Genomic DNA, 25,154 nt, shown 5'->3' with positions numbered 1-25,154 from the left:
ATCCATGGAGAGACAACTAAACGGACAGGTTTGTGGATATATTCAATAATAGATATACATTTTAGACCACAGTAAATAAAGTCCGGAAATACAGATATTACTTTACTGTTCATAAAGTGCAAAAAAACAGAAAATCGTATTTTCATAGTCGTTTAATACAAAGTTTCTCTGCAGAACATGAAAAAAAGCTTCACAACGGATCCAAGTCCTTAAAGACTGTCAAATATTTCCAAACAACTAAAATATTCTTAACAAGACTTAAATCTTTATAAAACCAGAACGCAAGGATTCCAGAATATCTACACATATTTTCATAAATTGAGGAAGAGATGAAACTATATTTGCAGTGTGACAGGTAAAGCCTTAAACGATTCTAACAGTAACTAACTATTCACTCATTTTCTGATTTATTTATTTTTTTTAATTAATGCCTGAATTAGAGTGAGGTGCTAAATTAAGCATTTATCCAATTTGTGAAATTAGCCTCTAACATACATGCTGTAAATCATGTGTGTCATAAGCGTAGGCCCACACCACATCAATATGAGGGGCGAGATTTACTGGCTGCCATATTGAACGCAACACTTGTTTAATGTCAATAGCAACAGAATTTGGTCTTCCATAAAATATATCCATACATAAATTTACACATGTGAGTAATAAAGGAAATGTGTAAAAAAAAAAAAATCAAAAATAAATTGCAGCTTCTTGAGCTAATCTGGATAAAAATAATCTGAGAAAATGCACACTGTTTAAATACACTGCCTGGAAAAAGTGTCTGTGCCCCTCCAACATAGATAACAGATGATACATTTCCGAAAGTATGGCATGCATTTGTAGTCAGCCCCCTTTACTCGTACATCCCTAAATAAAATCCGACCGTCATCCGAAATCACCTGTGCAGTAAATGTAATTAATCTCAATATAATTCCAGTTGTTCTGTGAAGGCCTCAGGGATTAAAACACATACATTTTTTAATCCCTTAATCCCTCCAGGCATTAAAACACATACATTTTAATCCCTGGTCAAAATGAGAACGATGACGACGAAGGGCACGGCAGACAGAATGTGTCGGCAGGTTGACGATTAGTCACGAACTCCGCAAACGTGACCTTTAAGGCAAGAAGAAAGCCAGCGTTGAAAGGAAGTCATTAGAGCTTCTGCTTGCAGTTTGTCGTGAGTCTGTGCATGGAAGAGAGGAAACACGTGGAACGAGCTGATCTGGTCAGAGGAGGCCAAAACTGAACTTTTGACCTCTTTGCAAAATGTTTTTAAATCAGGGGTGTCCAATGTGTGGGCCGGGGGCCATTTGCTGCCCTTGATAACGATTTTCTCCAGCCCCTCACTACAAGTCAAGAGCGGTAAAAGCAACTGATGACCCCAGAAATGTGGAAAATGTTAGTTTTTCTTTTAATAATGCAATAGTTTGAAGCCCCTTTTCATGTTTTGGATTGTTGAGCAAGTAAAACTAGAAACAACAACAGCAAAGGAAATAATTTTTAAGTTAATGGATTTTGTGGCCCACCTGTAGTTTACATTTACCACCACAGGTTTAAATCAATGCATGTCTTGGAATGGCTCAGTCAAAGTCGAGACCCAACTTCAAATGAAAATCTGTAGAAGACTTGAACGTTTAGGCTGTCCATCCCACCTGACGGAGTGGAAGTTTTGTTATTTACCTGTAAGAGACGCAGCAGAAAAGACCTACAGCTTTAGTCACACAGCACTGACTCAGTGGGCTTGAAAACAACCACATGCCATATTTTTCCACGTACAAAGAAAATAAAAGAAAACCCTACTTTGTCTATTTTTAGTTACGCACCATTTTCTTTGATATACCAATCTGATATTGTCCCCAGTGTTATCATGTGATCGATTATGAAACACATTCTGAAAAGGATTTCAAATAAGAGTCAGCACGTCGTTCTGTTTAAGTGTTAGACTTCAACAACAATACCCTCCTGTTTTCAGCACTATATGACATTTTCATACTTCGGCATGTTCGGGTCGACCTAACTCCATTAGTAAGACGTCGTTGGATGGAATTACTCCCAGAGGATTTTATCATCAGTCATATCCGCCTTGGTTAGACACGGTGCTAATTCAAATGTCACGGGAATGGGGCGTGATGTGGTGGCGTAGGGGATAGCGCGACCCACATTTGGAGGCCCTCAGTCCTCGACGCGGCGGTCGCAGGCTCGATTCCCGGACCCGGCCGACGTTTGCCGCATGTCTTCCCCCCACTCCATCCCCTTTCCTGTCAGCCTACTTTCGAATAAGGGACACTAGAGCCCACAAAAGACCCCATGGAGGGGGGGAAAAAAAGTCACGAGAATAGGTTTCAGAATCGTATTTAACGTGGAAATTATGTGCTTGAGTTTACCCGACAGTGAAGACACAGAGGTGAAACAAATAGAAATGTTCCGCTATACATCGTCTCCTTGTTCCAACACACTATTTACACTTCTGAGCTCAACACAACTTGTGTAAAAAGAAAAAAATAAATCAATCAATCAAAGAAAATTTTCTTCCATGTTCTTTTTGGTGAGGACATTTCTATCATCTCATTCATTGCTGCTGCTTCTTTTTCTTCCTGCCTTTCCCTCTACTCCATTTTAGATCGCTCCATCTTAGTTTTCAGGATTTCCTAGAAGGAAAGCACAGAGATTTACACGCAAGCGTCAGCGTGACTGCGAGATAAAGGGCAAATTAAAGGTCAACGGCTGGAGGACTTTAAATAGTGCAAACTGTGACTAGAATCATGGGATTGGCACAAGGGGGAAAGAAGAAGACCTTACCTCTTCCTCATCCAGTATAACAGGGAGAGCTCTGAATGAAGGAGAAAGAAGACGAGAGTGTTAGCATGTTGCTAGTTAAGCGTCCTAACAATATTTCGCAGCTGTTTGAATGCCCATACACTATCTGTGGGATTCCTGCCAAAATGAAAATCCAAAATAATTTGAGGCAACCAAAATGACTTACACATCAGCAACGGAGGTAGGAATATTCTCTTCTACCCATTTCAGGTCCTCATCCTGACAAAAAAAAAACAAAAAAAAATCCAACATTTGAAACAAACTAACGCTTGAAGAACATGACTGAAGACATAAAAATAACAGAACAACAGAGTCTACCTCTTTATTCAGAAGTTTCTGGGAGCCGTTAGCGTCAGGTTTCGAGCCCCGCATCTTCATCCCTTCTGGATATAACAATAAGAAAAGCTGAGGTCACACACAGACAGAAATGATTTACTTTACAATACTGGATGTATGTTAATGCTATAGACACGTTGCAACGTGACGTCACACCGCCGATTGACGGCTACCGTTGGTTTTAGCCGTCATGTTGTCATCACGACGCGCTAAATCTGAAATGTACATGTGATATATACGTATAGAAAAGAAAAAGGGACGCAGTGCTTTGCTGCTGAACGCCAACACTATGACAACTACAAAATAAGGTCAAAGGGTATCACATTTCACAGGTCAGTGAAAAGTTTGAATTTCAAAAAATAGCAAGAATGAAGTAGGTCATATATGCTAGCTTGACTTTGACAATGTGAACATGTAGCTGTGCTGCAGAATTCAGTGTGTTCGATTCATTTTAAAAAATGGCAACCCATCAGTAGAGCAGGTGTTGAAATTAGTGATAAAACTGTTCAAGTGGGGGGGGCGGGTACTTTCACAGACGACTATAAATACTGAAGCAAGCCTCTCTGCCAGCGACAACATCCTTCTGAGGTTTTCTTTAATACTGGCTGTTTTTATCTTCCTGATGAAAACACAAGAACTTCTTACCAAAAGCTTCGTTCATCATCGGCTCCTTGGCTTCATCTTCTTCATCATCTTCGTCAATAAGAGGGGAATGAGAGAACCTGGGGGTAAAAACACAACCCAGGCTAAAGTCAGTTATCAGCTCAGTAATTACAGTTAATTTTCGTTTTCCCCACGTCCCTCTAACCTCTGGCTGTTAACAGAGGGTCGCAGCAGCACCATGATGACCAGCAGCATGGTGGAAAACAGGAGGCGCCAGAACGCATCGTCTACCCACAATTCCCGCCAGCCCTACGAGGGAGAGAGTCGACACAGAACTCAAAGGAAAGTAGGTTCATGTTCTCCTCTCCGCAAACTACACAGAATTTATCCGAGTCAGAAGAAAACAGAAACAGAAACCCACCCTCTGACAGTCCACCAGCCTGAACACCTTGGTGGTCCAGATGATGAATATGATGGAAACTGTGGACACAATTTGGAACATGAGCTTTTCATTTCTTCCATTATTCACAGTTTTGGCCTGTGTAGCTTTCTTTGTATTACCATCCACTCCATGACAGCTGCACTGCTGTAAAAGATGGTGATGGACATAATGGCAGAGGCATGATCTGGTCTGACCTGCTGCTGTTTTACCAGAGTGCTGCAGAAACCCAACGGCCAGCTCACATCAGAGCTCATTATGGTGAAGGGTTTGCACCCACATAGTTTGATTATGATGGATGAAATATGGCTTGAATTAGAATTACAGGATCAAAAAGTTCAAAATGGCTGGTGAGGTTAAGACCCTTCAACAGCATTTCTGAGCCACTGTTTAGGTTTTTATTATGGGACTTTCTGAGCCTGACCAACCTACATTTCCACCTTTACCTCATTACTTAGAGGTAATATGTGCCTTAAGATATTAAGGGACATATATAAAGTTATCTATATGGAGTTGTATCTATCAGTCTGGCTTTAGCTGTATTGATTTATTTAGCAAGCTAGAAAGCTAGCTAGCTGGATGTCAAGCTATATATCTAGATAGCGAGAAAGATAGTTAGAGGGATTTACAGTAAGCTAACCCTAGCTAAGTAGCTAGCCAGGTAGCTTGTTAGCAAAACAGCAAAAAGTCTAGAAAAATCTACTATTTTTCTAAATGCTGTTTTCTTTTTTACATACTTATCCACAACTGGAAAATGGTAAAAAAAGAAAAAAAAAGAAAGAAAGTCTGTTTTCATACTTTTTAAGGACGTGAAGAGAAACCTGACTTTTTATGATAACTGCTTTTCCTACAATTCCTGTTTGTATGTCAGAAGATGTAACTTCCTGGAGTTTGTGAAAAGTGCTTGGCGTAACTCTTAAAAGAATTATTGGAAGTAAAATAAATAATCATCTTATCACCGTAGAAAGCTAATTTTAATTTCTGTTTTGGTCATAAACAGACAGTCTAGATTTAGGAGGGAGGGATTTTATTGTGATGGCGAATCTTGCTCATCAGTCATTGTCATGTGTTAAGCCACTGGATTGTGAGAGTCTTTCACAATTTAAAAAAAATATAGAAATACAAAATGTTACACTAACAGCTTAAGAGCACCAATTTCACTCATCCAGATACAGAAACAGAAGCTAAGGATGAATCATTTTGCTATTAACTCATGGATATGTTCTGTGAACTCGAGTACAAAGCTAGCTTTTTTAGCTTAGTTCCCTTGTTTCAGACCGGCTTCAACTCACCGACAACGAAGAAGATGAGCGTGTTGGTAAAGTGCTGATACAAAGACAGCTTGACCACATTTCTGCGGAGCTTCAGGAGGCGAGTGGTTTGTGACAAGCTGATGAAAATGTAGATGCTGATTAAGGAGAACCTACTGAGTACACATGGAAAAACAATACTTATACAGGGCATGAGATACCGCTGGGAGTCCCTGATTGGACTTGAGCAAGCCCACTTTAGTGAAACAGACAAAAATAAAAAAGGATATCCACCACATGACACACGAGTCGATGAGAGAGAGGCTGAGATTAGCCACAAGGGCGACGGTTCCATAGAAACCCTGGAGGAACGAGATGACAGTAAAAATGATCAGCCAGATCAATGGAGAGCTTGTCTGAAAAGGAGAAAAGTGCTAAATACTTTAGCTTACAGATTAGTTATTGCAAAAGTATTCATGTTCAATCATAACTTTTTACATTGTCAAACATTCCATCCACAACTCTTAATGTAATTTAACAGGATTTTGTGTGACAAAGTAGTGCATAAATAAAAATTAGAAGGAAAGTTTCACAACTAAAAATTTTAAAGAGGGTTTGCATTTAAATTGCTATTCATTTCTTCCATCCTCAGAAGAAGCTGGATTAATATACATTAATATTCTCGTTTTTCTTTTATTAAAAGGAACAGTGTATTCTAATTTAAAAAAAACTAATTTCAAAATGTCAAAATTAGCCAAAAATGGCCACTTTATATCTGTCAGAAATGATCCAGACTGTCCAGACTTTAAAGTGAGGTGCACTTTAAAGATCCTCATTATACTTCCTCACTGTGGCTTTGTCGTATTGAACAGGTTACTCTGCCACCTAGAGGTGGAAACCTTGATAAGTCACTCAACGTGAGACTAAGTTACTTTTAAATGTTTTTTTAATGTTGAACTTTAGACTGCACTGTTGATTGTATTCAGGCTTTATTTAGATTAGATCTTATAGTTGTGGTTTTAAATGTAAAGTTATCTTCATAAAAGAGTTGGACTCATTAGTTTTGAGTTAAAATATCACAGATATTTTAGCCGGACTCGTTAAAATTTTTTTATCCATTTTTCGGGCCGGAACCTTTGTACTCACGCAGTTCTGGTACGCCTGTAAACCTGACGGACAAACAACATCGACGGACGTAAAGCCGCTTCTCTTAGCAAACTGAGGGTTAACTATTGCCTCAAAAATAACGATTTGATGGGAACTGGAAAAAAAACTGTTGTGTTCAGGTTGTGCTAAAGAAAAAAAAAGTTAGCGTATCAGCAAATCTATTTAGCAGTAGAAGTAGCATCTGAATGCTAAACGAGCCGCATTGTCAACTCTAATGTTAGCGTCACAGTCCACTTCTCTAAAGAGGTTTCATGAATGAATGAGAGCTGAACTTTGCCCCAATCTGATGGTGGAATAACCTAAATAACAGATTGAAAGGAATCAATATCTTTGTTGTTGTGCTCATAATTCTACTTATTTAATGATTTAGTAGAAGAAGAAAAAAGACTTTGAAATGTTGCTAATTTTGTCAATATATAGTTTTTGATTAATTGATTATATGCCCCACAATTAAATTTTTTTATTATCAAGTCCCACCACTGTAAAAGAGTTTATATTACTGTCTATGCTGGCTTTTCTGTACAGGTTGGAGTGATTAGATGTGATTGGTCGACACGTTTAACAACAAGCAGAGGTTTAGCTTGCTTCTTTGGTCACTAATGTCTTTATACCTGGATATTTACTGAGAATAAAACAAACATTGACTATTAATTAGGTGAGTTCTGAAGGTAGTTGATTACACTAAGTTATATTTAGGAGTATCAGAGGTAAAAATGTATACATTTCATTTTTCGCTCTCTGTGGTTGTAAAGTGGCGCATTTTGGAAAGGTTCTAGTGATACGAGTACTGTCACGATGACCTGCTTGTTTAAAACTGTCTCGTACAGAAAGTTTGTCACTTACACCTGTCACTCTGAGCACTCCGTCCACAGAGGAGAAGAGAAGGTAGAGGAGTCCAACGGCCACCAGTCGGTGCACCGTGGTACCGAGCCGTGGTCTATTAATAGAAACAGGGACTATTAAGCTGCAGTTCAAGCGCCGGACTCTTAGATTTTCATCTTTCACAGCAGCTGACACACCTGACTATGCCGTAACCAAGACTGACAATGAGAACCAGGATTCGAGCCAGGGACCTTTTGAGTGCAGAGAGCAGCTCGGCGAAAATCACGGCTCCCAGGACTGTGAAAACAAAAAACCAAAATGTAACGAGATGGACTCGAGGGGGGGGGGGACGACAGAAAATCAAATACAGCCAGAACCCGAGAAAACATGTCCGACCGTAGTCTCCTTTGTAACGGATGCTCTGGTATTCAGAGTAGAAGACGGCTTTCTCCAGCATGCCGAGGATGATGACGGCGCCGATCCAGAACTGGATCCGTAGCAGATCCCTCCAGTAGCAGGCGCACCAGAAGAGCCAGAGCGCCCCGAACAGAACGTACACGATGCACATCACCATGAAGAACTGGGAGAGAAACGCACGCAGCTTCACTTTGAGGCGATTCAAACAGCAACCGAATGAGGTGCGGCGCTACTAAAGAAAAAGAGGTCAGTTATCCTTCAGGAAATAAAGACACATACGATCATCAGAGGCCAGTCTGCTGGGGACGAGTAGTCATGTGGTCCTTTCATCTCCACTCTCACTGAGGAGTTAAAAGGAAATCTGTCACTGGTGATATTCAAAAGCTGAATTTTCCAAACAAATAGTTTGACCCTCACTTGTGAAAGCAAAGTTGAGCTGCTCTGCTAAGATGTCTTCTATCTCCAAGCCGCGGACCGCAGGCTGCACCTTCACTATGAACAGGTAGGGGCCGTCCACCCAAGCTTTGGCCACCGCGCTGATTTCCTGGAAAACATCACTTAGCCTCTTCAGTGAAAACGAGCAAAGAACTTTCCAGTCACATCCAGACTTGAGGATTTTGAAACACAAGGGCAAGATTTTAATTTGGAAAAAAGAAAAAAAAAAAAAAAGGTCCAGCTTATTAACGGATGCACCATTTTAAACATTTGGGTCGATGCCGATATCAATATCCGATAATGTGCTGCTACTATTTTTATATTTACCTATATATACATTTCCCTTCACATTCTGCACCATATAAAGGTGACGACACCACATACATTCCTTCCCATAATCCTGTGCTGCGTCACTATCATTGTCCCCTTACTGAAACACAAACGGCAACAAAATGGAAATAAACATTGGTTGTTAACATCGGCCCAGTCCTACTTATCACACCAATAAAGATATGATAAAAAAGTGACTAACATCGACCAAAACAGACACCAATATTTCAACTACTAAATTTTGGCTTGATGTATGGTTGGGCATTTATCGTATCGCTTGTCATTTGCCATTTATTGTGAAAAATGTATTATTATTATGATAAGAAATGTGATTTATTGTTCTTTCAATAAATTTCAACTAGTGATGTAAAAAAAAAACTGACCTTATTTTTATTTTCTCAACTATTTATGCCACAAGATGATCAATAAGTATCAGTAAATTTGAAAATATGGTTAAACGCAGTTACTTTGAGCAATTTAAATGTTAAATGTAGTAAAAGTATTCCTCACCGGTTTGTCAGGCCAAGTAAAGGTCTGATTTGACGGGTCACTCTGAAAGACAAAGTTACAGTAAACAAAGCGGACCAACGAAACCGAGCAGCCGTGTTAAACGACGACGGAGCTTTCAGACGGTCGATGAATCAATCACCCACCTTCGGACTGGACAGTGGCTGATAAGGGTTGAAGTCTGGGAAATAAACCTGGAAAAAAAAAGCCAACATTTTTTCAAACGTGTTCAGTTTGGGCGTTACTCAAAGTGAATACGCTTTGTCATCTTTTACCTTCGGGGTGAAGAGGTAGGAGCAGTTCTCAAAGTACATGTAGCCCTGACTGTAGAAGCCGCTCCAGCCGTCTTTCAACATGTGGTCCATGCCGAACATGTTCATCGCTTTGTTGTCCTCCAAAGAACAAACAAAAACAAAAACATAACTGGATTTCGTCTGCAGTTATGATTTACTAAACAGGCTGACACTTTCAGAAAACATGCTCAGATCCATGGATTTGCACATTTGCCTATTAATCGCATGACAAACTGAAATGAGCTCAATAATTTCCATTCTGATGTTCAATAATTTTTGAAGGGACATCTTGTTTACGCAGACATCATAATCCATTTCATTTACGGGTTTAGTTGTTTTTATATCAGTTTAATTGATTGTGTTTGGTTCTCGTCTTTTATTTTGGATTAGCGATGCACCAATATAACAAATCGGGCTGACATCGATATCCGATATTAACATTGCTGTTACTATCTCTCCTGTTTCATCACCAGAGCGAGCAGAAACAATAAAACTGATATTTGTTTTCAGCAAGATGAAAATAAATACTGGTCATTCACATCGGCCCCGTTTTATTCATCAATCCGATCCCGACATGTTAAAAAACGACTAACGTCATTCGATGTCGATGCTAGTACCATTATATCGTGCGTCCCTATTTTGCGTATTTAAAATATCGCCCACTTCCAGTGTGAGAAGTGGGCGATTGGAATTGATCAAATTATCAATATATTACTTGAAAATGGTCTCAAAATGACGATGTTATCGTTTATTGCAACAATTGTGTCCAGCAAAAATGATGGTGACGGGCCTATTTGTGCATTGAAAGCACAATAAAAAAATAACTGCAGGAATGTTATTTGAACCAAGAAAAGATGCAAATGACATCAAAACAGTTGCTGGGTTTGTTGGGAGGAGTGATGGCTATGAAGTCTACGCCGAGTAGAAAGACCAAACACCAACAAACAGAAGAGCAGCTCACCGGCGTGTTGAAGACCTCATTGTAGCAAACGGACGAGCGCAGGTACCAGCTGATGTTAAAGGCCAGATATTTTTCACACGACCCCACGTCATTCAGAACTGCACAGAGGAGAGCAAACAGGATTATCAGACACAATAGGGACCAAAAGCTCACAGATCTAAAACGACTTTCACAGATTATGTTATCAAGAGGGATGCGGGGTGGGGTGAGGTGACACAACGACCCTGAGCGTGCCGTTTTTCTTACTGGGAAAAATGCCCAGGCTCAAAGAAAAGTGGCCATAATGCAAGAGTAAAGTGCGAGACTTACACCTCATGAAGATGGTGGTGTTGGCGTAGAGCGTCTTCCGAAACACAGCGTCCTGTGTCTGAAAGCACAACGCAGACAGCGACTGATGAGACTCTATCTGACGCAGCGACTCGTCTTTTCTGGTCCTCAGGCCTCCATGAGGAAGCAAGAGAAAGTCCGGCGCTGAACCGCCCGGCGGTGTCTGGTTTCGCCGATTATGGATTCCACCATAAATGCGTCTTTTTTCTAATGTCAATTGTGAAATTCAAGGTTTTTCTACATAAGATAATTTACAGATATATGGACTCAACTTTCCAGATGTCTCTTGATGCATACTGTTCATTTTTGGATTGAAGGAAAGAAAGAAAAAATAAAGAGAGGAATCAAGAAAGAAAAACAGAAAGAAAGATGTGAGGAAGGATGAAAGGAACAAAGGAAGGAAAGGAGAAAAGGAGGATTGAATTAATTAAGGAGCAAAGGGTGCATGGACTGGTGCAAGGAAGGAAGGGAGGGAGGGAGAGAGGAAAAGAAGGAAGGAAACCTTCCTTCCTTCTTTCATCAGTGAAAATAGATTATCTTGATAAAAATATTTTTTAGTGATAACGCTAAATTATATGTAATATTTGCAAATTCCCAAAACTAACAACAAGGGTTGGGATTGTTGCTCTTGCTGTTGGAGTTACTTTTTCCACTGTCGTTTCCATGACAGCGCAACAAATACACACAAAATACTTGAAATACTAATTAATACAACTATTGTATGTTTTTTAAGAGCAACAGCTGCCACATGTAATGGAGCTGGAGTTGAGATGAAGTAGATTTGATGGTTCTTAAATTTTCCTTTGTGACTTTATTATTATTTACATAAATACAACAAAATATCATGACAAGATTTTATTCCATGTAGCCCATCCCTGACATTATGGATAACTGGATCAATTTCTTAGTTAATAAAAAAAAAGATGAATGAACTGAAGGACAGCTTTGCAATTAAATTTTGGAATTCAAGTTTATCTCTACATCTGTTTATTTCGCCTATAGCACAACATTTAGCATCCCTGAATTTAAGAATACCTTAACAGCAGTTATTATTGCTGGCAGGCGTACATCTTTTAAATATCTTTTCATTAAAAGCTGCCTTGACAGTCCAGGAGAAAGCCTGCCTTTAGTTTGTTACAGACATTTCAGATTCTATAGAAGGAAAATGCCGGGTATTTAAAAAATGACAGGAACATCGGCAGTCATGATTAGCCTTGCTGACAGCAGCTGGACCTCTCATCCGGAGGAGAGCTTTGCTAGTGGCTAGTTAGCTGCCTTAGCTACAAGCTGCTGAACATTTAGCACGAGCCTGGGCTTTCTCCGTAGAAACGCTCACACCGACGGTAAAACACTGACCGAGTTGATGTTTACGCTCCATACTGAGACCTCCGCCGCCCTTCCGAGGTGAAAACCGAACGCTAAGACCACCAAACACAAGCGACGAAACTGGACATCTAGCATCTTGCAGAAATGCACTGCAGGTAAGGTGGACTCGCATCCGTCTCCAGGTCCGGCTGGCCGATCTTTCCCTGTAACTTACGGAACCGCCACAAGAGGGAGACAGACGTCATTAAACAATTCGATGTTGGCCATATTTGTAGCGAACTTGTTTGATTTGAATAATAACAAACAAGAGACATTCAAACTAAAATATTTTTGGAACAAGTATGAAAATATTATTCTCTTGAGTATGTATATTAGTTAAAATATAATTATGTATTTAAGAGATTATTAAAAACAGAAAAAAGAAATTAGAGACATTAATGCGAATTTGAAACACGTAACCCTCGAATAATGTTTTTTTTGTTTTTTTCTTTACAAAATAGCGGAACTTAAAAGTTAATGACATTTATTAGACGTAGAATAGAGTTTCCGGTGTCATTTTATGTACTAATATTTGTATGAAATATATAGAGTTTTCTTACTAAATTAAAAAAAAAAATCCTTGCGTTATTATGTTTCACTGCCAAGCTTACCACTCACAATATGACGGAATAGCTACGCGTCCACTGATGCGACGTAGGATTTGGTTTTATTTTGAAAATCCTCATCTACGTTTGATTTTTGTTGCGGATTTGACGCACTCACTTCCTTCTTCTACACGCTCAGCCTTCAGCTGTCAATAGGAACACGTAAACTCATCAAAAAACTAGTCATTGAGTTTTACTGAAGGAGAAAGGACGACAGTAAACAGCTGCTGTTTCTGTCTGAGTTTGCTTGAAATGGCGGCAAAGAGCGAACCTATTATTAGGTATTTGCGTGTTGCTTCATGTTGTGTCTGTCCTGCAACTTGACCTTTGGTATATTTTGATGAATAAAACTGAATGGAGAAAGTTTAGACTTGCACATTTAATGCTTTCTATTAGATGAAACTTATATGGGTTTACTAATTCGCTAGATTGTAGATTTGTTTACTTTTTTATTCACCAATTTTAAAATAGCTGAATAATGAGTGTAATCTTTTCTTTTATAACTGGGTTTCAGTGTTGTCCATAATGATGAGGGGAAGGAGAAATTCAAAAAAAGTGAGAATGTTGCTTTTTACAGGTATGTCAAATGGCACTGTAATGTAATAGAACATTTTTTATGGGATGTTTTTGATTGAGAAGATCCATGCGCTTATAAATATCTCTCTACTTTTGAGGCGACAGATCCAGGGTCCAAACCTGAAATACCGACTTCTTTTGGATTCCCTTGTCCTCACGGAGAAGGGCGCACATTTTGAGCTTTTGGAAGACGGCACAAAGGTTGGTTTACTGAAACTCAACAGGAAAAAAATATCCATGTTTTTTTGGGGGTTTTTTTTCACATTACATGTACTTTATATTGGGAGTAATTTACTCCATTTACAAAACAGAGCCAGGATTGGTCCAGTGATAAACATGAGGGATAAAACATTTTCATAAAAAGGGTGTCAACATTAAAACTTTTTAATTTGGGATTAAAAATACAAACGCCGATGAGCCCTGGCACAGACAGCGTCCGGGTTAGCATCAAAGGTCAAGTGGTTGTTGACAATTGTAGCAGGATATTTGCAATGCTGTGCTGTTTATGTTTAATCATTCTTTAGAAAACAGAATCCTCTGGCTGAGGGAAGCCAATGTCTATCTGATAAGGAAAAGTTATTTTTGTACTTTATAAAAAATTATGGCACTTCCTAACTGAGACTAAAGGTTGCTTTCAAAATAACCCCAAACTTGGGAAAAATGCTGAGGATCAAATTGGTTTTTAATTAAAGTTTAAAACTTCTACAATCCCATGAAAAGACTTTGAGATGTTATTCATTTGCATCATTTCACATCAAGTGTTAAGGCTGAACAGACAGAGAGCACAAAATTACTCTCTATGCCGAAGACATTCGAATGTTTCAAACCAGGTTGTCACCGACTCTCGTCTGTTTCTCATCTTGTCTTGAATTTCTGTCTTTCTGTTAAAGAAATTAATGAAAGGAAGGAAATTTCACTCATTCTTCATGTTGTCATGGAGATAGTTTTTTTTTTGATGACATTTACACAGCTGTATGTCTTTAATATAATTTCTCTCTGCCTCTTTGGTCTGTCTCTAACCCATCCAAATAAACAATTGTCTTCATAACTATTTTTTTTAATCCACAGACCAGACTGCTTCTTTCTTTGACACCTTGCAAAAACGACACCGTGAGGATCGTCATAGACGAGATCCGGCCCATTAAAACCCGTTACAGAGTTCCAGATGTGTTGACTGGGGAACCTCCTAGTGAACAGTAAGAGCTACCGAACTTCCAACATCTCCTTGTTCCCATTATGTTCAGCCTTTCTGCATACGAGCATCACTGGAAACTCACCGTTTGTTTTGTTGTTTTTTTTTTTTTGCAGGTTGACAGTGGAGAGCAAGACTAAGGACTCCGTCACCCTCTCCTGGTCTTTGGGGCGATACCAGGTCCGAATGTGGCACTTCCCTTTCCGGCTGGAGGTTTTGTGTGATCAGGAAGTGATCGTCACCTTCAACTCCAAGGATAAACTGTGGTTTGAAAGCTTGCAGGATAAACCCAGGTGAAGTTGTAAGACAATCTTTTCATTCCAACAAAGACGGTGGTCCTATAATTACTTAAAATGTCTTTTTTTTGTTTTTGTATTTATTTATTTTTTACCCGGCTTCATCACAATGTAGTAAGGTGAGGAAATAAGAAAACTCAAACTGCAAATTTAGACTGCTCTTTATGAAAACTTCACTTGGCCTCTTGGTTGCTTTCTGCTCCTGTTTCAGCTTGAAGAGGACAAGAATTCACTGTGGAGGGAGACTTTTAGGAACTTTGAGGACATCAAAGCAAACGGTCAATCTTTTCATGGCTGTTGCGTAGCAACCACAAACTTTGATTGCGCTAGTGACCGAAACAAAGCAGGGTACTGCAGTTGCAGCTGTAACGTTGTTGTCCTCTGTGCCACATGCAGACCCGTTGCTATAGCAACTGATTGACAACAATGTTACTAGTGCATCAGGATTCAACACTGAAAAACATGCAAACGTTTCCCGCGCAAAGAACAGAACATTCACTCAGCTACAGTTTTATGTTTTCAGGATTGATTTTTATTTTGTGGCTATTAATGTGATTATTAATAATCAATCACTGTTGTACTAATCTACCAAATTAGCTAATTTAAACACCTGCTCCACTGATGATCTGTCAGAGAGTTGGAGTGAGTTTCGCCTTTTTTTGTTTCTAACTGAGCCGATATAAACCAAATTCCACAGCACATCTACATGTTTAAGTTGTCAAAGTCAAGCTAGCATAGCTGACCTAAAGTAAAAGGAGTACAAATGCACTCTCAACCTTGGGGGGGGGATTTTTATTTTAAAAAAGTAAGACCATGTAAGATTTCACTTCTCCTTCAAAGTTACGTTCTACTTTGTGTTGATCTATCACATAAAATCCCCTCAAAGTAAATAAAAGTTTGAGGCTAAAACTCAACAAATGTGAAAAAAGTTCAAGCCGTTGACTTGATTCTTGAGCTTGTACCCCTTTGGTAACCAATTGCTTGCTTTTGGGGTTTCATCTTTATTACGACAACAAATCCTGAACGTTGATTTAGTTATTGAAGTTCTGTATTTTATTTTAATTCTTTCTCCAGGTCCCAGCAGCCTCGGCGCAGACTTCTGCCTCCACGGGTTCCAGCACGTCTACGGTCTGCCGCAGCACGCAGACAGGCTGCAGCTCAGAGACACCAGGTGATCACGTTTCGCATCGTCAGTTGTCGTCACTTCAACTGTGACACCAACAACGTTTTCCTCCCGCAGCGAGGGCGAACCTTATCGGTTATACAACCTGGACGTGTTCGCCGCCGACCTGTACTGCCGGCTCGGTTTGTACGGATCTGTGCCGCTGATAGTGGCTCACAAACCAGACAGGACCGTTGGCGTGTTCTGGCTGAATGCGTCGGACACCTTTATAAACATCCAGTACTCCCCTTCCGACCCTCGGGTAAGCTGTTTTCAGTGAGATGAGAAGGTTTTGTTTCTATAATTGCTAATTTTTCAAGGAGGAGAAGCAATATCATACAGCTGTCATGTTCAAGAGTAATTACACAGTTACCCTGCTTTGTAGTAGTACACACATTTTGTCATGTTATCGCCCCACGCGCAGAGTTTGGTAGTAACTAGTTACATTTACATATTTTTCATATAGAGTACTTTTTACTTTAGTCATTTTATTATTAAATATTGCTACTCTTACTTGAGTAAAACTCCTGGATTCTCCACCCACTGAGAATAACTTCACTGGATAAGGAATAAACTTGTAGGTGAGTCTCTCACCAGAGGGACACACACCTACTGTTTCTGGTAAACTTTCATACGTTTTATATGGAAAAATGTTTTTTTTTTATTATTATTATTTTGCAAGTTATTTTCATTTTGGTCTTTAAAATATAAAATCTCCACATAAATTTTGGTCCATCTGATGATGTAATTTGCAAGTTTTGATTAGTTACTCTGTTCCTGCCTTTGTACCAAATACGTTTTTGCTCTTGCTTGAGCAATTTGATGGATGGCTAGTTTTTACTTAAAAGTACGTAGAAGTAGTTCTACTGTTAAGTACATTTTTTTGGCGACTCCACCCACCTGTGCCCAAATGTAATGAAATTTGATCTGATATGAGACAAAGTAGCCCATAAATATGTTTTTTTTTTTTTTTACATATATATGTCTGTAATTTCAAAATGTCTTTGTTAGTTTTACGAGTGCACATTATAGTTCCAGTTATAATTTGTCCTCATTAATTACTGTTTTTGTTTATTTCATTTCGCTCATTTTAATTAAGTATAACAACCTTTGGAAATGCCATCTGGTTAAAAGTTGAACAATTTCCCCAAAACAAAAAGGCGGTGAATGGTTTTGTCAAACCTTTCGCAATGAAACAGCAACTTTTTGATGTGCAAAATGATTTCCGGCGCCAAACTCTCCGACTCTCAGGACGGTGAAACACCTCCGGTGAAGAGGAGGCGGCTGCGGCCTCAGACCGACGTCCAGACCGATGTCCACTGGCTCTCGGAGAGCGGTGTGATTGACTGCACGATTCTGCTGGGGCCCGCGCCCCGGCAGCTCTTCCAGCAGTACGCTCAGCTCACAGGTGCGCAAGTGGTTGCAAATTTATTGGAACATTTCGCGCTTCTAAAACACTTTTTGTAATGTTACCATTTAGGGTACCAAGCCATGCCGCCACTGTTTTCCCTCGGTTACCACCAGTGCCGCTGGAACTACAATGACGAGGCCGACGTGAAGGATGTGGACGCCGGGTTCGATCGCCATGAGATCCCGTACGACGTCATCTGGCTGGACATCGAGCACACGGACGGGAAGCGCTACTTCACCTGGGACCCGGCTCTGTTCCCCAAGCCGGCGGCTCTGCAGCAACATCTGGAGAAGAAGAAGCGGAAGGTCGGTTGCAAAAACTCGCACAATTTACTGAACTTTCTTTTTGTCTTGAACCTTCTTTGCGTGTTTTAATTTCAGATGGTTGTGATAAGTGATCCGCATATTAAGGTCGACCCTGATTGGCCGCTCTACCGTGAGGCCAGAGATGGAGGGCATTTTGTGAAGGACAGAGAGGGGCAGGTCTTTCGGGGCACATGCTGGCCAGGTGATGCCTGACCAAAAACTGCACCAACTTCTGAACACTTTGAAAAAAGGACTTTTCTGTGTTTTTTCTTCTAACTGCAGATTGTCTCCACCTTTCTCACAGGCGAGTCGTCGTATCTTGACTTCAGTTGTCCTGAAACCCGAGCGTGGTACTCCAGGTGCTACAGCTTCGATAAATACAAGGTAACAATCAAGAAAGTTTGATTACCCACTTAAAGATTGTTTTTTTCAAAGGTGCTTGTAATCTGACAAATGAAACTCACCTGGACGTGTATTCTGATTTATTGAATATGACTGCATAGAGGAGGATCGGTGATGCTACGGGCTTCTGATTTTTTGAAAATTCCCTAAGAACGTTGTTGGAGTTCACAGCATCCTGAGTTCTTTACAAGCCAGAAAATCCAATAAAATATATTTTCATTTCAAAATGCATGATTGGGTTTCTCAGCAGGTCGATTCAAACATCAAGGCAATCCCACACAGAAATTGGTTTAAAAACTTGAGGTGCATTCGCACCAGCCATGTTTAATCCGCTTTAACCACACCCTGGTTCGTTTGTCTAGAAAGTCCGGTTTGTTTTTGGAGGTGTGAACACGCAATCAAACTTTGATGAGGACCAAAGAAAAAGCGAACTCTGGTCTGCCTAAAGACCCTGGTCTCAGTTTGGTTGACGTGAACTCTGCCGCGTTTCGAATGCAAGCGGACCAGAGACCGCTCCAAAAGCAGGAAGTGGACGACAGCGCAGGGCATTCTGGGTCAGTAGAGTCAAAACAAATGCGCACTACAGGGAGAAATGGCTGGTCTTTCACCAAAAACAGAAGAGAAATCCTACAACCACTAAAATCTGTCACTACTCCATTGTCGTTTACATTTTGTGAAGAGGGAAGTTGCGCTGATCTTCTTCGGAAGTTTTTGTGCCGTTTCTTTCAGTGGTTCTTGGTGCAACGCCACCACAGGCGAGGAGGCGAATTGGTTTCAGTCGTTTGACACAGTGCAGTGAGAAAGCGAAACGCACCAACCGAAAATGTGAAATATAATTGGAGAAGATTTAATGCTATCAACAGGCAAAGCATTACAAGCAAAAAGCAAAAACAAAAAAATAACGCTCACTGACACGATCACGTATTGTGATCCCGTACGTGTTTGTGAAGGGATCGACGGCGTCGCTGTTTGTGTGGAACGACATGAACGAGCCGTCCGTCTTCAACGGGCCAGAGCAGACGATGCCGAAGGACGCGGTGCACCACGGAGGCTGGGAGCACCGGGAGCTGCACAACCTGTACGGGTTCTACCAGGTCCGCAGGTCTTCTCTCCTAAGCTAAATTCCCATTTACTATTTAAACTAAATCGTGTCATTGTGAGCTCTCACAGCACATGGCCACGGCAGACGGTCTGATGTCCCGCTCAGGAGGCTCGGAGAGGCCGTTTGTTCTCACACGCTCCTTCTTTGCTGGGTCACAGAGGCTGGGTGAGGGACTCAAACTGGATCCCTTTTTTAAGTTTGTGTCTGAATTAATCGGATGAAGCCAGAACCAGACTTTTCTTTGCTTTCGTGTCGGATGCAGGCGCAGTATGGACGGGCGACAACGTAGCCACCTGGGAGTATCTGAAGATTTCACTGCCAATGGTTTTGACCCTGAACCTGACCGGCATTGCATTTTGTGGAGGCAAGTCTTGGTTTTACTGCTTAAATTGTGGATGTTAATGTAAAAAAAAAAAAAGAGTTTTTGACTAATCTGAGTGCACATTTCTGCAGCTGCTCTGTTTCTTCAAAGAAATCTCATTACTTTGCGCATCAGTTGCATTTCTTTAAGGGTTGGGCATTTATTGTATCGCTTATTATTTATAGGGATACATTTCTGAGCGTGATAAGAATTTTGATTTATCAATGTCACTATAAATTTTAGTTAAGGATGTTTTAAATGCCCCACAAAACTGTCCGTGTTATCCGGATTGAAAAACTGTAATTTTTAAACGCACTTAAACCACAAGACAAATATAATTTTTTATTTTTTTTTGCTGTTCAACAGTAAACAAAGCATAGAATAAATTTAATTAGACAAATAAAGAAGTCAGTTTTATGCAGGAAAGGTAAGTTTAAGCTAAAACTTAAAAAGAGAAAGGCATTGTTTTGGTCCTGGATGAAAATAACTAAATATTCAACCAATTCTCAGCAATAAGAGCAAGAATTGGCTCAGTTTTTCTTTAAATTTTTTTTGCTATACTAAGCCAGGTTCAGTTAATGAATTAAGAGTAGATTTGATTTCTCTAAAATTATTTTTTGAGTAGAAGTCAGTTGATAAATACACTTAATATCTCCCATTGCAATAAGATTTTAATTTGTTATTAATAATTTCACTCTAATTAACAATTATTGTTTCTTGTTTTTTTTTTTTTTTTTTTTTTTTTTTTTTTTGTGTGTGTGTGTGCGTTCCAGCTGATGTCGGTGGGTTTGTTAAGGATCCAGATCCAGAGTTGTTGGTGCGCTGGTACCAGGCAGGAGCTCTGCAGCCATTCTTCCGCGGCCACTCCGCAAACGACACAAAGCGGCGGGAGCCTTGGCTCTTTGGGGAAGAGGTCACCGCGGCGATACGCACCGCCATCCAACAACGGTATGTACAATAAAAAGATTTATTAAAAAAAATCATCTGAGTATTTATTTTTTTTTTTTAGATGTATTTAATGCTTAAAATTCCACAATTTTCATGTCTCTTTTTAAATTTATTTTTAATATCCTTCAAAGGATTTGGCAAAACATAATCTAAAATTAGTGAAAAATTTATTAAAAGAAGAATTACTTTGTTACTCGTCTGCTTCCAGGTACTGCTTGTTGCCGTTCTGGTATACTCTCTTCCACTTCGCTCACACCTCTGGTCTGCCTCCAGTCAGGTTAGTGATGCTGCCCTCTGCTGTTCACCTACAGAACTACAGCTAAGAACGTGCTATGCTCGGTCTGCGGTCTGTAATCTGCAGCTCAAGAGCCAGAAGTGACTCTAGGGACCCTCCACAATGGCTCTTTATAACTTTGACTAAAAAATATATAATAAAATGATAACACAAGATGATTTTATCATTTTTTTTGCTTGTTTTTTCAAGGAATAACTGTATTGAATCTCCACTTCTTAAATGTATTTCTGTCATTCAGGTCAAAACTTTGTGCTTTTGTATTTTTTCTTCTTGCAAAAATATTAAGTATTCATTCTCTCATTACAATTTTTATGTGTTTTCCCTTAATTTAGCCCCCCAGAAAGTAAAAAAATCAATTTAAACAAGCGGTTCTTTAATAATGACAACAAATTTCCTATAGTACCTATTTATCAGCAATTATAAGTTGTACTTTGTCAAATTTCTATCTCTAAACAAGTTTTGTTTATCTGAACTGAGTGCAAATATGGCTCTAATCCTGGTTACTTTTACCAGGATTAGATTTGTTATTTGTGCCAATCTGCACAAAAACGTAAAACATTCATTCTCTTCCAGAGCTCTTTGGGTGGAGTTCCCAAGAGAGGAGAGCACCTTCACCGAGGACAACCAGTACATGATTGGTGATGAACACTTCTTCGATTCACATCTCTATGTTGAAATATTACACTTTTGTTTTTCTGAAGTTAGTTGTTTTTGTCTCGCGTAGGGGGAGCCCTGCTCGCCTGTCCTGTGACGGAACAAGGCGCTCAGACAGTCAAAGTCTTACTTCCTGGCTCCGAAGAGGTAAAGGCGTTTATAACTGTACCCGTTTATGAATATGGGACACTAAAGATTTCTTTCTGTCGTAGATTTGGTACGACATCTGCTCTGCAAAGGCGTATAAAGGAGGAAGGATTTTGAGTCTTCCTGTCAACCTGGAGACAGTAAGCGTTTGCTGTGGTTTACATGGCATACACCGTTTTCTCACCGTTGTCGAATTCAGGAAACAGAATGTACCAGGAGCCCCGAAAGATCAAATCTTGCTCCAATTAAATGTGTTTACAGCTAAGTTTACTTTTGCCAGGTTCCAGTGTTTCAGCGGGGCGGCTCGGTGGTCTGCAGGTCAACGGGAAGCGGCTCGTGTACGGCCGACTACCAGAAGCTGCCTCTAGATGTCACTGTGGCTCTGAACTCGCAGGTAGCGCCTGAAAACTCAAACCTGATGCAACAGTAGCAGTTTAGGCCAAACAGATTTAAAACAGCTATTCCCAAAAACATCAAATATTAGTAAGCATACTACTGTACACCAAAATTTTAATGTTACTCTATTCTACTTTATGTTATCAAATTTACTATAGTAGATATTCATGTATTTGTCTCAAGAGACCTCCAAAAAATATGGGTAGTGAAACTCTACATGGATAAAGTTCTTGCTCCTGAATGTCAGACAAATTTTGAAACATTGGTGTAAAAAAGCAATTAATTTTTGAGAGACCCCACCAATTAATATCCACTAATTAAAACTGCGGATATTTTCTCACCTTTTTGCACCTAAATGTAAATACATTTAGTATTCATCACTACAATAACCCTTTGAACATTTTGAACTAATATGAACATTTAATTTCCCTTTGGAGTCAATAAAGTATTTTTGAATTGAGTTGAATTAGCTTTAGTGCGTGTAGTTACATTGTGTTTCTCAGGACAAAACCAAATTTTATGATTGATACTTAAAGATTTGGTGTCAAATTTGTTATATTTCAGAAGTGTCCTCCATAAACAGACAAGATGTGTTTTCAGCTAAATCTTAGAGAGTCTGTTAGTATTCTTGTGTTTCAACATGGAACATTTCTACCTGTGTTACTCCCAAATGTTCAGGCCAGTGCAGACGGAGAATTGTACCTCGACGACGGCCACTCCTTCCAGTACCGTGACAAAAAGGCCTTCTCCCTGCGGCGGTTCAGCATGGCGTCGGGCCGTCTGCTCTGTCGGTGAGCCACGCTTCTGAAAACGTGACAATTCTCAAGTTGAGGTCGGGAAAAACTTTTGCTGCTGACTCAACGCGGACCGGTTTGACGTCTGCTGTTGTGGTTGCTCCTCCCAGTTCGGCCAGTGAAGACGGGAGGTTCGACTGTGACACCGTCGTTCAGTCTGTCTCCATCATGGGAGTGAAGAGCAAGCCGACCACGGTGAATGTCCACGTCCCAGGTGAGGACGTCCCCGAAATGAGCACGTTTAACTCGTACCACAGGAAATTTGAGTGTTTCGAGGGAAGAGCTTTTAGTTTTACAGCACATCCGATCATAATGCGTGATGAAACCAGCTGGGATCTGGGACATACAGATCAATTAAATAACGATGTCAAAACAAAATAAGGTTCCTTTGTTTTGAACATCGTTAAATTTAATGACGGCTGTTTCGGCTGCTTTCTGCGCAACTTTTCTCCAGCACAGAAAGCCGCACAGCAAAAACACAGAACCTTACCAAGTATTTCTAGTTTAGTTTCTAGTGCAAATATCTTAGTTTTGTCTTATTTCAAGTCTACTAACTTCCAAGTAACTTTTCAGAGAGATATAGGAGCTTGTTTTAAGTAAATTACTCTTTAAAATTGATGACAAAGTGCTAGATATAAGTGAAATAACCTGCCAGTGGAACAAGACATTTTTTCCATATTACAACTTAAAATGTCTTTTTCCACTGGCAAATTATTTCACTTATAGCTAGTAATTTTTAATCAATATTACGGGAATATTGACTAGTTTTTTCTTATTCAAGGGTGCTAAAATATTTGCACTAGAAACTAAACCAAAAACATTTTATCTTTTTATGAGGCTGGAAAAAATTAGAATTTTGAAACTCTCTGTTGCGTTCTTGCATTCCGCTCTCTAAATCAGTGATCAAGAGTGCTATATTTTTGATCAAAGCCTCCCAGGCAGACCAACTGGAGTCATGTTGAAGTAAAAATAAATAAATAACTTGCTTACTTTGTGTATCTGCAGTAGCCTTACACCACCAGAGGGGTCTCTGATCCTTCCCTTGCCTGCCATTAACTGTGTTTTTATTACAAATGTGGCCAAAACTTTGACAATATTCCACTAAAAAACACACATTTCACAGTTGTGGTGTTTCAATTAAGTAAGAAATGCAATGAAACTCACACGTGGATATGTTTGTTCAAGCGATAAGTGATTAAAGAACATATCGCGCCATCATCCTCCTACCACTTCCTGTCGTCTTCTTTGTCTTTTCCACCAGTAGTAACATCTGGTTGTCGATCATGTGACCTGTGTGGTGCTTAAAAAAAATGCTTCCATGCCAGTTTTGCAAAAAACACCAATTTCGATACAGTAAAAAAAAAAAAAAAAAAAAACTCATCACAGTGCAAAAACATTTTAACGAAAGAGGGGAACTTTTTTGAAATTACCGCATATTCATTTTCGTAATTCCAATTAGCGCAGTCATATGGTCAATGGAAACACAGCTATTGTTAAGTCAGCTTTGTATGCTTCTTGCCTTAAAAGTTGCTTTAATTCAAAGCTAAGCAAGCCTTGTTCTGATTTTCTCACCAGGTGCTAAATGCGTCTCTGCTTCCTTTGAGTTCCTGGAAGCCTGCTGTAAGCTCAACCTGAACAACCTGAACGTCAGAGCGACGATGGACTGGGACATACAGATCAACTGATCCTGGAGAAATCCCTGACTGCTTTTCCTTTGGCACTGATTGCGTATTCCCTTAATGGGAACAGTCAGGAATACGAGGGCTGCTAATTTGGTCTGTGTAATGGGGCAATATTTGACTAAATGAATGTGACTGCTTGGACTGATGAACAGTTTTGTTGCTAATGGAGCTGCAGACAAATATCAAAGAGGTGTGAGCGGTTTTACATTACTGTAATCATTTTAACTCTTTTCATGTTCAGTTGTTGACTAGTAAAGTCATTTTCGAATCAAAGTTTTTTCCTTAAACTGCTGATTATTATTATTATTTTTTTTTTTTTTTCCCCTCCAGGGGGTCTTTTTGTGGCTCTAGTGTCCCTTATATGACAGTAGACTGACAGGAAAGGGGTAGAGAGAGGGGGGAAGACATGTGGCAAATGTCGCCGGGTCTGGGAATCGAACCTGCGACGGCTGCATCGAGGACCCAAGGCCTCCAAATGTGGGCCACGCTATACCCTACGCCACCACAGCACGCCCCAACTTCAAATGTTATTTTTGAAGTTCAAAAGCTAAATCTACTCTCTCCTGCAAAAATCCTCATCCTAACTAGAATGTAATCATGTTTAAAATTTCAAACTTGACTAAAATGTAAAGGGGGTTTTGTGAAATATGAATACAAAGTAGCACATAATGCAAAGAGGAAGGTAAATGATATGTGTTTTTGAATCATGGTTCAGTCAAAGTCCTGGTAGAGCTTATTGAGCTGCAAAGTGATGAAA

At 39.8% G+C, this 25,154-nt stretch overlaps 2 protein-coding genes across 4 annotated transcripts; one reads left to right on the top strand and one right to left on the bottom strand.

Annotated features, from left to right (window-relative positions):
* Positions 1-240: 240 nt before the first annotated feature.
* Positions 241-12,191, bottom strand: LOC122846109 (transmembrane protein 87A-like). Its single transcript, XM_044142873.1, has 20 exons — positions 12,061-12,191; positions 10,687-10,744; positions 10,378-10,475; positions 9,399-9,515; positions 9,270-9,317; positions 9,127-9,168; positions 8,269-8,395; positions 8,131-8,192; positions 7,831-8,014; positions 7,632-7,731; positions 7,456-7,549; positions 5,736-5,807; positions 5,488-5,596; positions 4,178-4,236; positions 3,962-4,065; positions 3,799-3,875; positions 3,136-3,200; positions 2,984-3,036; positions 2,800-2,830; positions 241-2,648 (listed from the first exon to the last, which is right to left on the bottom strand). The coding sequence occupies exons 1-20, from the start codon at positions 12,163-12,165 to the stop codon at positions 2,607-2,609; spliced, it is 1,647 nt and encodes a 548-aa protein (XP_043998808.1). The 5' UTR covers positions 12,166-12,191; the 3' UTR covers positions 241-2,606.
* Positions 12,078-24,670, top strand: ganc (glucosidase, alpha; neutral C). 3 transcript variants are annotated; one of them, XM_044142787.1, is made up of 25 exons: positions 12,078-12,185; positions 13,189-13,251; positions 13,349-13,451; positions 14,319-14,446; positions 14,559-14,735; positions 14,854-14,857; positions 14,950-15,016; positions 15,813-15,909; positions 15,979-16,162; positions 17,152-17,308; positions 17,381-17,616; positions 17,692-17,818; positions 17,921-18,000; positions 18,969-19,112; positions 19,189-19,285; positions 19,383-19,484; positions 20,255-20,429; positions 20,638-20,706; positions 21,298-21,362; positions 21,449-21,525; positions 21,591-21,665; positions 21,806-21,919; positions 22,600-22,712; positions 22,826-22,929; positions 24,291-24,670. In XM_044142787.1, the coding sequence occupies exons 1-25, from the start codon at positions 12,175-12,177 to the stop codon at positions 24,398-24,400; spliced, it is 2,679 nt and encodes an 892-aa protein (XP_043998722.1). In that variant the 5' UTR covers positions 12,078-12,174; the 3' UTR covers positions 24,401-24,670. The 3 variants fall into 3 exon arrangements, with proteins under 3 accessions (XP_043998722.1, XP_043998723.1, XP_043998721.1); XM_044142788.1 differs by lacking the exon at positions 12,078-12,185 and adding an exon at positions 12,790-12,955 and having other exon boundaries at positions 19,279-19,285; XM_044142786.1 differs by lacking the exon at positions 12,078-12,185 and adding an exon at positions 12,790-12,955.
* The last annotated feature ends 484 nt before the right edge of the window (positions 24,671-25,154 follow it).

This window comes from Gambusia affinis, linkage group LG16 (assembly GCF_019740435.1).
Source record: "Gambusia affinis linkage group LG16, SWU_Gaff_1.0, whole genome shotgun sequence".
Classification (NCBI taxonomy): domain Eukaryota; kingdom Metazoa; phylum Chordata; class Actinopteri; order Cyprinodontiformes; family Poeciliidae; genus Gambusia; species Gambusia affinis.
Note: the sequence above shows the minus strand (reverse complement) of the source record. Positions and strands in the feature narration are given on the sequence as shown.